Source organism: Mobula birostris, chromosome 7 (genome assembly GCF_030028105.1).
Source record: "Mobula birostris isolate sMobBir1 chromosome 7, sMobBir1.hap1, whole genome shotgun sequence".
Taxonomy (NCBI): Eukaryota; Metazoa; Chordata; class Chondrichthyes; order Myliobatiformes; family Myliobatidae; genus Mobula; species Mobula birostris.
The window spans coordinates 123,519,474-123,534,489 of NC_092376.1; the positions used below are offsets into that span (position 1 = coordinate 123,519,474).

General features: G+C 37.3%; 1 protein-coding gene across 1 annotated transcript in view; it reads left to right on the forward strand.

The window, feature by feature from the left end:
• The first annotated feature begins 6,443 nt into the window (after window positions 1–6,443).
• The window catches only part of nsg2 (neuronal vesicle trafficking associated 2), a 90,965-nt gene continuing 82,392 nt past the window's right edge, over window positions 6,444–15,016 (forward strand). The window contains exons 1-2 of the mRNA XM_072264425.1: window positions 6,444–6,585; window positions 7,027–7,146. Of these exons, the coding sequence (XP_072120526.1) occupies window positions 6,457–6,585; window positions 7,027–7,146 (249 nt within the window). The 5' untranslated portion in view covers window positions 6,444–6,456. The remainder of the gene's footprint in view (window positions 6,586–7,026; window positions 7,147–15,016) is intronic.

The window sequence follows — 15,016 nt, forward strand, 5'->3', positions numbered from 1 at the left end:
CCATTGAGTTCAGTATTTGAAAGTTTCTTTTAAAGATTCTGGCCACAAGGTGGCTCTGTATTAAAATACAGTATTACCAGTACAAACAACAGGAATTCTGCAGATGCTGGAAATTCAAGCAACACACATCAAAGTTGCTGGTGAACGCAGCAGGCCAGGCAGCATCTGTAGGAAGAGGTGCAGTCGTCGTTTCAGGCCGAGACCCTTCGTCAGGACTAACTGAAGGAAAAGTTAGTTAACTTCCTTCAGTTAGTCCTGACGAAGGGTCTCGGCCTGAAACGTCGACTGCACCTCTTCCTACAGATGCTGCCTGGCCTGCTGCGTTCACCAGCAACTTTGATGTGTGTTGCTTGAATTACCAGTACAACATTGGACCACTTACTAGACCTGATTCATTTCTGAAATTTTCTATTGCTTGGTTTTCTGCCACTTATAATCCTGGTTGATATTACACTCACTTATTCTGCAAACCTAGATTTATGAAACTCTCAGCTACTGAACTGAAATATAGTGTAATATTTGCAGCCACTTAAGGTGTTAAATGTTGAAGAAAATGTGCACAATAATTGCAGCCTAAATGGAAATGTTACTGTTTATTTTCTATGCATTAATAAGGCACCTTATTGCTTATTTGAAAAAAGGTGAATTACTTTATTGAGAGAAAAATGTTCCTCCTTTGTCATATTCCATTGTCAGACAAGATTGCTGCATTTTGTGATCAGCTTGCAAGGTTACTTTGAACTAAAAAGTTAAGTGCTATATATTTCTTTATTCCTGGTGTAATATTATTAAGACATACTTTGATTAACAATTCCCTCAGTTTTGCTAGAAAGGATTACTTTTGCACAAAACAAAATGCCCAATTTGAAAGAGAGTACTTGAATTATTCAACCTAATAAATTGCTTTTAGTTTTGGCTATTGTTTTATTAACTGTGTAGTTACAGGTCAACAAATGATGGTAAATGTAGAAAACAGTATATAAAATTAGAGCCTGGGTCTCAGGTTAAAATTACAAAATTGTACGGTACTGATGACCAGCAAATTGTTTTAATAACATTAACAAGACTAGAAATAAAGGAAACCTAAGATATTATAGTTGAAAAAGGTGCTGTCCTTTGCACAGTTGGAAATAATATGGAAAGTTAATTAACACAAGTTCAGAACCATATAATTTTGAAATTAGCCCAGAGTTAAAATTATCCCACAAACTCCTACATGATTTTTAATGAGCCCAATTTTACAAAGCAAGCTCTATTTTAACTAAATTAAATAAGGATGTGCACCTAGTGACAGAACCTTTCTGAGGTAAAATTATTGATTTGGAATTGACAGTTGGATCAGCTTGCAGGTTATATCTAACCACCTATAAAAAGGATTTATGTTGGTGGACAGGTTCTGTTACGTGATGAACTGATAATTGAAAAGTTCTATGTTGTTCAGGGCTTCACCAGTACGATTGGAGCTGACCTCACTAAGAATCTGCTTAAGGTAATAGTTTGTAGAGTAGATAGGTTTAGCGTCAACAAGAGCTATTCTGAAGAATTCTGGGCCATTATACTTTTTCCTTTTATAATATATAGTCATTGACTTTAAATGTTAATTTCGTTTCTCTGTTCATGGATGCTAACTACATTGCTGAGTGTTTAGAAAATAAAACAGTCAATCCTTTAGCCAATGTTCTACAAATGCTTTTCCCTTTAAGAATTTGTCACAAAAGTCCCATCACATGACTTAGTCATTTTGTGGCCTATATAGCAACTGTTTCCATCCGTTACCAGTTGCTTTTGACCTCTGAAGCCAAAATACAGTAATGCCAGTTAAACACAGACTGAAACATTTATTTTACTGAAATCTTCTGTTTCAGTATTCAGATAAGTATTTGTATCTTAGAAATGTCTTTATCAGGGTAAAAACTGTAGAGTTCACATTGAATTTATGCATTTTAATCAATCACAATATGTATCTCAATCAATTCTTGATCCAGAAGGTCATTTGTGAAGAACTTAATTAAAAAAACAAGTTACATTTTAAACTGGAGTAGCCTACCCTCCAATTCAATAAGATCATGATTGATCTGATCCTTGACCATAACTCTTATTTTTTTGCTTGATTTCAAAGCCAGCCATTCCCCCATGGTCCAAAAATCTGCCTGACTTAATTGCTGAGTTCTTGAAGCACAATAAATATTTATTGTTGTGCTTGCCCCACTTATTACCAAAAGTTTTCATGGAAAAAAATTCCTTGCTCTTAAATTATATCACATCAATTGATCAAAAACAGAAATGATGTAGATTTAGAAAATTACACAGGTTTGTTTGAATTCTTTCTACCTTTATCACTACACTAGTGATAAAATTAGGCGCCTTATTTGTAAAACATTATAGTTGTATTTGAGGACAATGTTTTGTAAACTTAACATTTTAAATGTGTATTTTCTTGGGCTCAAAAATAGACTTGCATTAAAGTAGGAAAAGATTCCCTTAAATGTGAATTTATTTCTCTTTAATTGTTACTTTATACAGTCTGAGGAATTTGTTTCATCTTTTTGGCTTGGTTGTCTGCAATCCAAAAAGATTGTACCATTTGCTAATTTTTGGCTACAAACAAACTCATTTTTAGTAAAGATGACAACTATTGATGCCCTAAAATACACCACAACAAATTCAAGTACCTGTAGTATAGAATTACTGATTGGAGTACGTGAGCTTCTTGTCCATATATATCAAATATTTAAATAATTTTTTGCCACTTGTAATCTTTTGAAATAAAGTGTTGATATTCAAAGGCATATTATCCTTTAAACATCAACATACTTCAAAAGCCAGGGATAGATTAATTACACCTTAGAATGAATATTCCATTGCGTTCATGATTTTTAAAATTCAGAGAAAAGAAAGATATCTGAATATGCTTTTTTTTAAAAGCTGTTTCTGTTATGGAAATATTGTAAATTCAATACTTTTGTAAATTCTTATGTTTGTTAAAGTGTGATCTGATACATATATAAATTGGTTCCTACAAATCTTGATGTCAGCTCTGTAGAGCTCCACCAGACTAACTGAGGGTATGGAAAATACTTTCAGCCCACATGTCTAAAGATAAACTAGCTCGTTTTTACTCCCATATAAATCCTATTTGTGATAGATGTCACTCTGAGGTGACTCCTTTGACTCATATGTTCTGGTCCGGCCCTCTTTTGGAAAAAATTTGGAAAGATACCTTTGATATAATTTCAACAGTTTTGCGCTTTGATTTACAACCCCATCCTATTACGGCAATTTTTGGTTTGCCAATGATGGAACATAGCTCTTTATCCTCTTCAGCTTGTCGGATGATCACATTTGTTATATTAAGGGCCAGAAGATCCATTTTATTTAATTGGAAAGAGACCAATCCCCCTACTATATTTTGATGGTTTTCCCAAACTATATCATGTTTAAATTTAGCAAAAATCAGAAGTGACATTTTTGATCCTTCGGTTAAATTTGAAGAGACTTGGAAGCCATTTATTCAACATTTTCATATGATGTAGTTTGACCTTTTCCGAATCCTTTTTATTAACTTAGAATACATGAATAGAGGAGCGGAGTTGACGACATTAATGAATGTATTCAATCTACTATATTGGTTCAGCCCTGTTTTGTTCTGTTTGTTTTTTTTGGGTTTAGTAATTTAGCTTTTTTTTAAAGTTATTTTTTGTTTTTTTTGGGGTTTTTCTTTGTGATATCCTTTTCTTTTTATTTCTTTTCTCCATGATTAATTATATTAAGAGTCTGGAAGTCTATTACACTTGTACTATTTGTAGTTTCTCTTGTATATGTTTATTACCAATAATATAATTCCAATCTCTTTGTATCACTATTGTTATTACATTTATGAAATTGAAAACTAATAAAAAGATTAAAAAAGAAAGGAAAATAGTTTCAGCATGCCATGACCTCCTTTTTACATTTCATGTGATACCATGGCTTTCGTTATGTGTGTGCTGCATGCAAGTGTGTATCTGATCCCTGTGGGGTAGTAAACCATATCATCAGCAAATTGCCCTTGTGTCTTGTTCTGAGCCTTTTGTTTGTAGTGATCACTCAAATGCACGTGGCATAGTCAATCACTACAGAATGAAGGCATTTTATCAGTTGTCAGGATAATGGGTATTAACCTGAATGAGTTGCCACCTTGTTTGCAGACCTGCTGAAAGTTATTTTTGGGTGCCTAGTTCAACATGAGAAGGTGGTAGTGAACCACCTTCTAAAACTGCTGTCATTCTGGAAAATCAATGCCCCAAAATGCTATTGGGTTAAGACATCTAGGATTTAGATCCAGCAATTTTGAAGGAAGTGTATTGTATTTCTAAGATAGTATGGTGTTCAGCATGAAAGGAATGTGAAAGTGGTGGTCTTTCCAGGAACATTTGTTGCTCTCTTGATTAGAAGGGCACCACAGAAATCAGTGCTATAGTTCCGGTCACAATCAATATCAATGATACAGCTGCAGGGGTCAAATGTAACACCAGACTAAGTGGAGATATTAGTAGCAATAAGGATTCATGGAAGCTTCAAGTGGATATAGACAAGCTCATTGATTAGGCAAAAACATAATGCAATGTGGAAAAGTGATGTTTACCCATTGGTGGGAAAATCTAAAAGACTGAGTTTTTAAATGGTAAGAATTGGGAAGTATTGGTGAATAAAGGGACCTAAAGGGCCATTATATAACGCACTGAAGAAAATAACATTAATGTGTAGCAGGCTTCTGGGAAAGAAATTCAGGTATTAGCCTTTATCTCAAGAATTTTTGAGAGCAAGTCTTAGCCTGTCAATTAAATGCTCTACTTGGTCCCAAACAGAGCAAAGCCTCTTGAGAGTTGTCATCCAGGTTAGCTAAGAAAGTTATATCAAGGCCCGTGCCTTGCAAATACATGGTGGAATGTGGATAGCTAAAAAGTAAAACTAGTTTAGATCTTGGTATTGACTGGGGTCCAAGTTTCTGGAATTCTCTTCAAACCCCGTAAGTTTCTATTTCATTTAAACTCAATTTTAAACATTCTACAACGGGTTAAGGCGCTGCTAATTAGTTTGGCCGAGTTCCTTTAATTTAAAGCAGTGAGAACTAACCAAGTAGCAATTCAATACGTAATGTTACTCTGTTTTAACAGGATGGGTTTGGTAGCAGAGTTTGCTGGGTAAATGCAGTAGGCGGCGTTGTTTGCACAATGCAGAGAGGAGCATCAAGGGTTCTGGGCTGGACGTCAGTGTCCCGCAGCGCACGGATTTTTCACTTTCAGCACCAAACCTGTTCAGTCTGCGGCAGGAGCGCTCTCTGGTCAGAATCTACTGCAAAATCTTCCCCTTACCAAACGCCATCTTGTGACATTAGGTGCTTTTATTGTAAAGGTAAAAACCACCTACACTGTAAGTATGCATCAAAGAGCATAACACCAAACTGTCACATTTTATCGAACGTAATTCGGACGGTCTGGATTTCAGCCGACGTCATTTAGCTCCAAAAAGGCAACATTCGACTGGCATTTCCAATATGTGAATTGTCTGACTAATATTAATTCGTGTCGAGTCAATATGAATGTAACGAAGTGCTAACCTTTTGCGGAACAATTACATTTTTTTTCTTTGTGATTTATCATGGTTGCGTTGAAAATTAGGCAGGTATAAATGATACACCGTGGACTCCAGATTAGTGCAGGTGCTGTGCTGTGGTGGGCGAGCTCGAAGGGCAGAGAAAATGGCAGTGGGGTACGGTCATCCACTACATGCGGGAATTATATTAAATACTTGTTAAAGTGCAAGCGTTCGTGTTTCGTCTTTCCTATCTGAAAAAGAATTCTTCTCAATAATCAAGTCGTAAGGAGTCTGTTCGCATAATCTACAAACCGACATATCGACAACAATGCAGTCATCGTTCGGAATGCAGATCCCCAGACGTGAAAACGCGAATTCTACTCGTCTTTGTACTTAATAAATGTCACATAGGAATGGGAACAAGTTCAATTGTGCGGGCTTTTTGTTTCTGTGATCGGGATTGTATTTAGTCACGTACACAATTCTGATATGTATATGGATGTAATGTTGCACGTTGCGTTGGCATTAACGAAGACTTTCTTTCGTACGCTGGCTGAAATTTGTCATCTTGGAGTCGAGGATCCTTGTGTGTTGTGATGGTTAAATTATCTTATTTAACATAGGACGCTTTATTAATCGCTTTGGGATTTATTACAGCACGAAAGAAATGAATTAGTATTCTAAGCTCGTGCCAATTCCTTTCTGAAAAGAAGATGGCATTGTACTGAATTCACGGTGTGGATTTAAAAGGGAGATACGTGGAAAGGTTTGCTGTAAGAGTCTACTGTGTTCTTTCTGCTCCGTGTCAAAACATTGCTCCTCTCTTTCTCTTGTTTTCCCAGGATTTGGAAATACGTGAAGTAGCCGCCCTCGTGAATAATGGTGAAGCTGGGGAGTAACTTGAATGAAAAGAATGCCAAGCAGTCTTGTAGCGATGATAATTTTCACACCGTCCCTTTGATCACACCCTTGGATGTGAATCATCTGCAGTTCCCCGCTCCAGACAAGGTACTAAGCTTCAGTCAACTCACCGCAGAGATGAACCACAATAATACAAACGAGCACAGCTTTTGAGTCATATATGATTTATTGAATAATACTAATTAATTGCAACAGCACGAGGAAAGGGTAATATATTACCTGAGTCCATTTTGGATATGGCTATAATGGGCGAGTTCCAGGGGCTACTATCGGTCAATCAAAAGTTAGTAAAGACCGATGAAAATTGACCGAATACGCGCATTAGGTTATTTGGTGTTGACTCCGATGAATAAACACTGGGCCGAACAGCTGCGGAGGGGAATCGGGTGGGGCAGGAGTCTTGGGTTAAAAAATGCATCACAATTGCGGTGCATTTCTGCTATCGTTATGTTTATAATTTTCAGTATTGGTTCAGAGTAGCTTTGCAGGTTAAAGAACCGGCACGCCCTGATTTTTCCTTTATTGTAGGTGGTGGTGAAAACGAGAACCGAATTCCAATCGGATCAAAAGAACAAAGGGAAACTGCGGGTACCCAAAATAGCTGAGTTCACCATCAGCTTCAACGACGGAGTGTCGGAAAGGCTCAAGGTAAAGGTTTCAATACTACTTCATTTTATCATAATGGAAACACATTTCAACATATCTTCGGTCCAGTGAAGTATTAGGTACATAACGAATGGAAAAATCCTGCATTAGAAAAAATCATAATCAAAGAAAGATATTTGCAGTGGAATAAATGTGGAACCTTTTATATCTTTTCCAGAATTAAGCACATTGGTATATATATTTTTTAATAAAATTGAATGTGTTTTAACACCAACTTTATTTCTCTAATTTTGAGAAATGTTCATATTTTTTCCTGAATCAAAGTACTTATGATTATACTGTATAGAGAATAATTTAAAGATCGTACCTCTCAGAGAAAACCATTTTATTTTAGATGGACTGAAAATGTTTCACATATCTCAGAGATATAGTGAATTTAAATGAGTGGAATATTTCACACACAGCTGGTCTCGATGAAATATATAATGAACATAGGAAAGTATTCACTTTTTAAATTAAGAATTATGATGTAGTACAAATTCTCCTCAAGCACAAAGCAGATAGATGACACATTATATCCTTTGAAATAATCTAGTTATGCATGCAGACTAATGATTAAGGGGACTTGGCATCAATTGTTCATTTCAAAAGGCTGGAAATTACCCAGTTTACAGCAAAGAGATCCACAAATAAATATTGTGGCCAAGATGCTTGGCTAATAAAATACAAATGCTCAAACCAATCAAAAATTGGTGAAAGGTCATCTCTGTGAAATGCTGACTTTGTTTCTCTCTTCACAGATGCTTCCTGACTTTTGAGTATTTCCAGGATTTTCAGTTTTTTTAAAATTTAGGTTTGCAGCTTCTGCAGTTTCCCCCCTGTTTTTAGGTAGTTCCTCAATTATGTGCAGGTTTGTTGCTGACTGTTTTGAAGATGAGATTGGTTGTTGAGAAACATCCTTCCTGTTTGCAATCTTAATGCAGTTTCGGTACTTTACAGGGAGTTCTACTGCAAAAGTAAGATATGCATCCTGACATTTAAGGTTCTAGTGATATTTCCTCTTGGTGTGCATGAAGAGGCAGTATGCAAAGAGGACCTGCCAGAAGAGTTGGAGGAAAAGAGCCTCAGCAGAATATTCATCAAGAGAGCATGGGAAGTAGTTCAACATGTATCTTGCAAGGAGCAATGTAGGAGGGCTCTACTTTAGAAGGGTGATTGAAGATAGTCGCAACTCATCTGCACTATTAATCAGAATTATGTTGCCAGTGGTTGTAAAGGCCAGGGCGAGCATCAATTTCAGTGTTTCTGCATCATTCCTGATGGGTCTCAGAGACATCTGAAATGCTTTTCTGTTTGTAGTATGTTCTTGCATTAGGGGACTCTTTTACTTCTGGAGAATGGTATCCATTTCCTGTCATTGAAAGCTGTGAAGTTTTGCAACAGCAAGAGTTTCCATTTCCCACATGTGCATTGATGACCTTTTTCAGTGGATTTTTATTGTCACTGCCTGATGCTAGATAGCAACCACAATCTATTTATTTTATGACATTCCCTCCATCTTTCACTGTGGAGTGCCTTCCCATCAGCTAATTCTTGACTCCTGTCAGAACCACATACAGAGGGACATGGCAAAATTCAGAGTGAGTATCGTGCTGCTACAGGCAACCTCCGAGAATAGATTGTCATATCCATGCAATGCTTTCACTGCCTAATTTGTTCTGGTATAGGATGCACAATGAAACTGGATTCCAGGTTCTATTTTCAGTTGTATGCTTTACACCTGTCAATTATCATCTTATCATCTGAAGGTAGTAGGAGAATAGAAAGAAAGGAGGCAATGTTAGATCCATTTCATGCTGTCAGTGACCACATCTGAATTATCCAATTCACCACGGTTCCCATTTTACTGTCCACTTAAACACATTGAACAACAAAAGCCAACGCCAAGTCAACAGTTCACACTTTGTTATCCAATCACAACAAGTGATTGAAATCAAAAGGAAATACTTTCACTGTTAGAAAGCAAAGGAAATTAGTGCTCAGTGGAATCACTACCTCCCCCTAGGGGATTGTAGCCCAGAAACCCTTGTAGTCTTTTGAAAGACTGGTTACTGGAATAGGGATGCATTTTCGAAGCTCTTTGAAATACTGCTGTACAGAGCCATAATAATAGCATTTAGTTCTTACCTAGCATTTTTTTGGTTGTTGACTTTAGCATGTAGTTTACTTGTGGCTTCTGCTGCTGCAAATAGAAGATAGGAACTCACCATCAGATAGTGCATGAAATCTAGGTCCATAACTGCTTTGCCTTTGTACTGGAAAAGGATGGGTTCTAAGCTTTGTGTAGACCCCACTAGTCATAACTGGATTCCTTTGTGGTTCTCAGTGTTGCACGTGTGTTTTTTATCCAGTCCTCCAATCCATCAGGCATTTTGCAGTGCATTCAGCCTCCTATGGGCTGCTCAGAAGAGTACGCTGAATGCATTGCTGTAATAAATGTCTGTACCTCTTGCTTCAGAAGTTTATACCGTTGCTACATTTTCCCTCTGCCCTTGCAACAGGCCATATGTACCTGGTAACAATATGTGTGGGTATTGCTTCTCAGCTGACATCGACAATATACAAAATTGCCAGTAACTACTGGGAGTTGCATCTATCAGGTAGATTAATAGGGTGTCTTTTCCTCTGTTATTTTGCTGTTAAGTTGCCTCCTGTCCATGTTTTATTTTTGGCTAACTAAAAATGAAATGCCACTGCGTGGGGTTGTGGAGAGGAGGAAAGTGTTTGACACTATGTTTGTCTCTTAATCTAAACAGATTCTGGGGTGAGTGAGAACTGTGAATTAGCATTATATTTCATCATATCATCATTCTCAAAGTAAAGATTTGACTATTATCTCTATGATGGCTTGTGTTTGTCCTCTAGGGTGGTTAGACATTGTAGTCTTGAATTTGCATTTCTTGTTTTGCTGCTGTGGCACCAGTTATGTGCCTCCCTGTTGTGCAAGTGGAAATGTGTGGTATGATTCTCAGAGTTAAATCGGTGTGCATTCTGTGAAATAGGGTTGTGAAACTTAGAGTGGTGCTAGATGTGTAAGAGTGTACTTTGACATGTGAACATTAGGTTCAAACCATGCTTTATGAAGACTATTGATAGCTGAGTGATGGGCCATGTGGTGCATTGAGCAGTGTGTGTATTTGTTTCCTCATAAGATGGAAAATATCATTCAAAAACCAGTTCCCTTCTCTTATGACCATTAAGATTGACACCACTATGTTGATGGCCTTGGTGCTGGACTCTCCCTGTTGCCCTTGCCAGCTACTTTTGGCCAGTAGTATTTGAGCATATACCTGGAGAGATTCTCTTCCTCTGAGTATCTCCTTCCATTTTAATAGTTAAGGCCTCCAGTGATTGGTCCAGCCTTGCGTTTCAAAAAGTTCCTAAGACCTCCACAATGACTTCCATTAAAAGTTTTTGCCACCAAACTCCTCTAAGTTAAGAAGTGGAGACTGTTTTTAATCATTTGAGACATCTTAAAATACTACTTCATAAAATTGATGCCCATGATCATGCTCCAAGTCAATCAATAATGTTGTAAACTTATTTGAAATCACAGTAATGATCAAGCAGTACAAAATTTGCTGCAGCAAGCCAAATGGACATGTCTTAGTTGTGCATTGTGGCCCCAGCTCCCGTCTTTCAGTACTATCGAGTTTTTGATTCTACTGTATCTATTCAGACATCACAGTCATTTTGTCAAGATGAGTCCTCATTGCCTTGAAATAATTTTATTAATTGGATCAATGTGATAAAATACCATCATGGATTTGTCAATAGAATTAATTTGATTATTGAAATAGCAAAAATGAGAACGGAAGAGCAGCCAATATAACAAAACTTAATACATTTTACAAAATGTAATAAGCAATGATGTGTTCCTTGCCAAGCGTATTTATTTAGATGTAAAATTAATAACAAACCATGAGACTAAAACAATATATTTTTGAAAGTAAAACCATGTAAAATATTTTCTAAACTTTGTTTACACCTCTGCCTCAGTAAACTGGATTGCTGCTGAGTTCTTTCATTACAATCTTTCTCTTAGTTCTCTGCATATATTTTGTTCAAATAGGTGAGATGGAAGATGTAGCTGCTAACTCAACTCCTGATATCAGATTGAACTTGAAATCTCTTCATCTAAATTTTTATTTGCTTATTTTTAAATGTTTCTAACATCACTAGGATAATAAAAAGGGTGGGATAATTTTTATTTTTAATATTTTATGTGCATTCTTGTGAAATGCAGAGCTGTAATAAATGAGTGACAGCACACACAGCTAAAATCTCTATGTGAATGTAAATTCCAAAGGTCAACAGAGTACAGGGAAACAATTTATTATCTCCACATGGCAAAAATAAAACTTGTATATGAATTTCACAAAATCCATACTCTCATTGACTTTGTAACACAGAGGCTTGTTTGGTAGAATTATGCATACATCTCAGTCCAGAGGCTTGGCACTACAATAGCTCAGCAGTTAGTGCGACACCTGGGGCAATCCGGAGCTCAGAGTTTAATTCCGGCACTGTTCTGTAAGGAGGCTGTATGTCCTCCCCATGGAAAGTTTGTTTTTTCCCTGAGTGCACCTGTTCCCTCCCACAGTCCATAGACTTGCTGGGTGGGTGAATTGGTCATTGTAAATTGTCCTGTGATTAGTGTAGGGTTAATCAGGTTTGTTGGGGGTTTCTGGGGCAACGTGGCTCAAAAGGCCAGAAGGGCTGACACTATACTATACCACAAAATAAATATATATGTGGGTTGACATTCCAGTTCACTACTGAGGTCCCATCTATTTGTCTATGAAATATTTTAGAGCAGGGATATTTTCTCATGGGCAGAATCTAGGTCTTAATCAAAATTACTTTGAAAAAGATGGATTGATCATACTGCTGTTTGTGGAATTTTGGTGCACCAGTGACTACCAGCTTCCCTATATCACCATGGTGAATATATTTCACTACGTGAGGGATATTTGTGAGAGAACAGTATACGCAGATTGGTGGCCACCTTTCTCACAGTACCGTTAAAGGCGGTATTTCAGAAGGGTGTGAACTTCTTTAGGACATCCTCTTGCTCTGAAAAGCACTACATATATATGGTTGTTGTATTTTATCTTGTTCACTTGAAATTGCAGCTCTCCTGATTCTCATTACCTGGCTCGATATACTTTGAGAAACATACAGATAGTGTTCTCTGTTTTTTACAGTGTTCTTAATGTTCGGAGTAGGATTTCTTTCTTCTGTTTGAGGCATAGTAGTAACATCATTGCTCCACTGTTAATCCAATTTGATAAGCTCATAGTGGTGCTCGGTCGTGACATACTATCCTTTGATAGAAATAATGCTTTTGATAACCTCAGAATATTTGAAGTATGTCACAACCTGGGAAATAATTTTGAAATGTATTCACTATGGTGATCCAGGGAAGCTGGTTGTCATTGGTGCACAAAAGTTCCACAAACAGCAGTATGATTAATCAGATTAAGCACTATCCAAGACAATGGAGTAACTCTCATGAAGTTCTTGCCATGGTATTTTTAAATGTCTGGCAGAACCTTTCCAACAGTGCAACTAGCCATTGTATTCAGCTCTCTGGAATAATGGTTAGCACCACTAACAATAATCAACTTTAATATCAATCAGTATATCTTCAAAATACACAATCTCTGCACATTCTGCATTACACTTATCACAGTAGCACAGGTTCATCGTGAATTAGTTTAAATTTCCTATTAGTATATTGTAGTCAAATTAAAAGTCAAAATAAGAAGATTCTACTTATCAATTACATAAAATAACCCAGATATAGTGCTACTTTCACAACTTTTTGTCTGTAGTTTGTACCCCTCAAGAGGAAATATATTTTCAACTATTGTTCTAACATGGTAGTGCTGAAAAATTAACCATTTCACAATAACATGATTAAAGCAAGTTTCTGTGTCTAAAAAACTTCATTCATTTAAAAAAATCTGGAATGTCCAGTTTCAATATCTTGGGTGCTTCGACTGCCTGAAAAATCCAGTAGCAAAAGGTTTTCACAATTGATTTGATTTAATTTTTTCAATTAGTCACAAAGTGGTAGAGGAAAAAAATTTTATAGCTTAAAGGTAGCAATAGATATTTAAGAGGATGTTAAGTGGAAAGGGTGGGAGAGAATAAAAAAGAACAGGTGAATATCACTGGATTTTTAATTTTTTAATTTTAATTATTTAGATACAGTGTGGAACAGGCCCTTCTGGCCCTACTAGCCACGCTGTCCAGCAACTCATCCATTTAACCTCAGCCTAATCACAGGACAATTTACAATGACTAATCTATTAACCAGCACTACTTTGGATTATGTGAGGAAACTGAGAAAACTCATACAGTCATGGGGAGAACATACAAACTCCTTACAGATGGCACCAGAATTGACCTCTAAACTCTGATGCCCTGAGCTGTGATAGTGTTGTGCTAACAACTACGCTACTGTGGCACCCACAGCTTTGACATAGATTTATAATACAATGTTCATCTTTTTTCAATCTTCAGTATCCAAAACCATCTACTTTTTCTCTGGAAGTATGGTTGTATATTTACATGAAGCATTATTTTCAGATGCATTGTTGAGAAAATGGAATCAAATTCTAGAACAGTACAGCACAGGAAAAGGCTAGTCAGCCCATGATGTTGTGTTGCAGTAACTAAACTAATGACACTTAATTAAACTGATTCCTTCTGTCTTCCATTCTCTGCATATTCATGTGTTTAAAAAAAAACCTCTTAAATGTCTCTATCATATCTGCCTCCTCCATCACATCTGGCACCTACCACTCCATGTGTAGTTGGAAAGGAATCTTGTTTTGCACATCTCATTTTAACATTCCCCCTTTCACATTAAATGCATGGCCTCTAGTATTAGACATTTAAAGCCTCGGGAAAAAGATAGTTGCTGCTTACTCTATCTACGCCTCTCATTAGTCTATAAACTTCTATTAGGTATCCCTCAGGCTTCCACTGCTCAAGAGAAAACAACCCTGATTTATTCAACCTCTCCTTATAGCACATTCCCTCTAATTCAGGCAGCAACCTGGTAAACCTCTTCTGCATCCTTTTCAAAGCCTCCACGTGCTTCCTATAATGGTGCCAGCAGAATTGAATGCTGTACATCACTCCAGATGTGGCCTAACTTGAATCTGATTCTTGAACTCATTGCCTTGAGTAGTAAAGTCAAGCTTAACTTGTGCCACCTTTACCCCCTATCGACTTGTGTAGCCTCTTTATGGAGAGTGGGTTTGAGAATGATGAGTGTGTTTGAGAATATTTTAAGTTAAAGTTTCATGTAAAGTCACTTCAGCTTCAAATCGCTGTAGGTCTAGCCCCACACCATGCACTCATGCACTGAACTTATCTTCTGCAACCTGTCACCACAGCAGAGACAGAGTGGAGGCCGAGGGGAAAGTTGTGAGTAGAGTGCACCCAAGGGAGAGGAGAAGAACCTGTTCCTGAATCACTGAGTGTGTGCCTTTAGGCTTTTGTACCTCCTTGATGTTGCAATAAGAAGAGGGCAGGTCCTGGGTGATGGGGGTCCTTGGTGATGGACACTGGCTTTCGAGGCACCACTCCTTAAAGATGTACTGGATACTATGGAGGCTAGTGCCAACGATAGACCTGACTAATTTTACCACCCTCTGCAGCTTACTTCGATCCTGTGCAGTAGACCCCCGTACAAAATGTTTGCCATGGTAAACCTGCAGGAATTTGCGAGTGATTTTGGTGACATACCAAACCTCCTCAAACTCCTAATGAAGTATAGCCACTGTCTTGCCTTCATTATGGCTGCATTGATATATTGCATCTAGGTTAGGTCCTC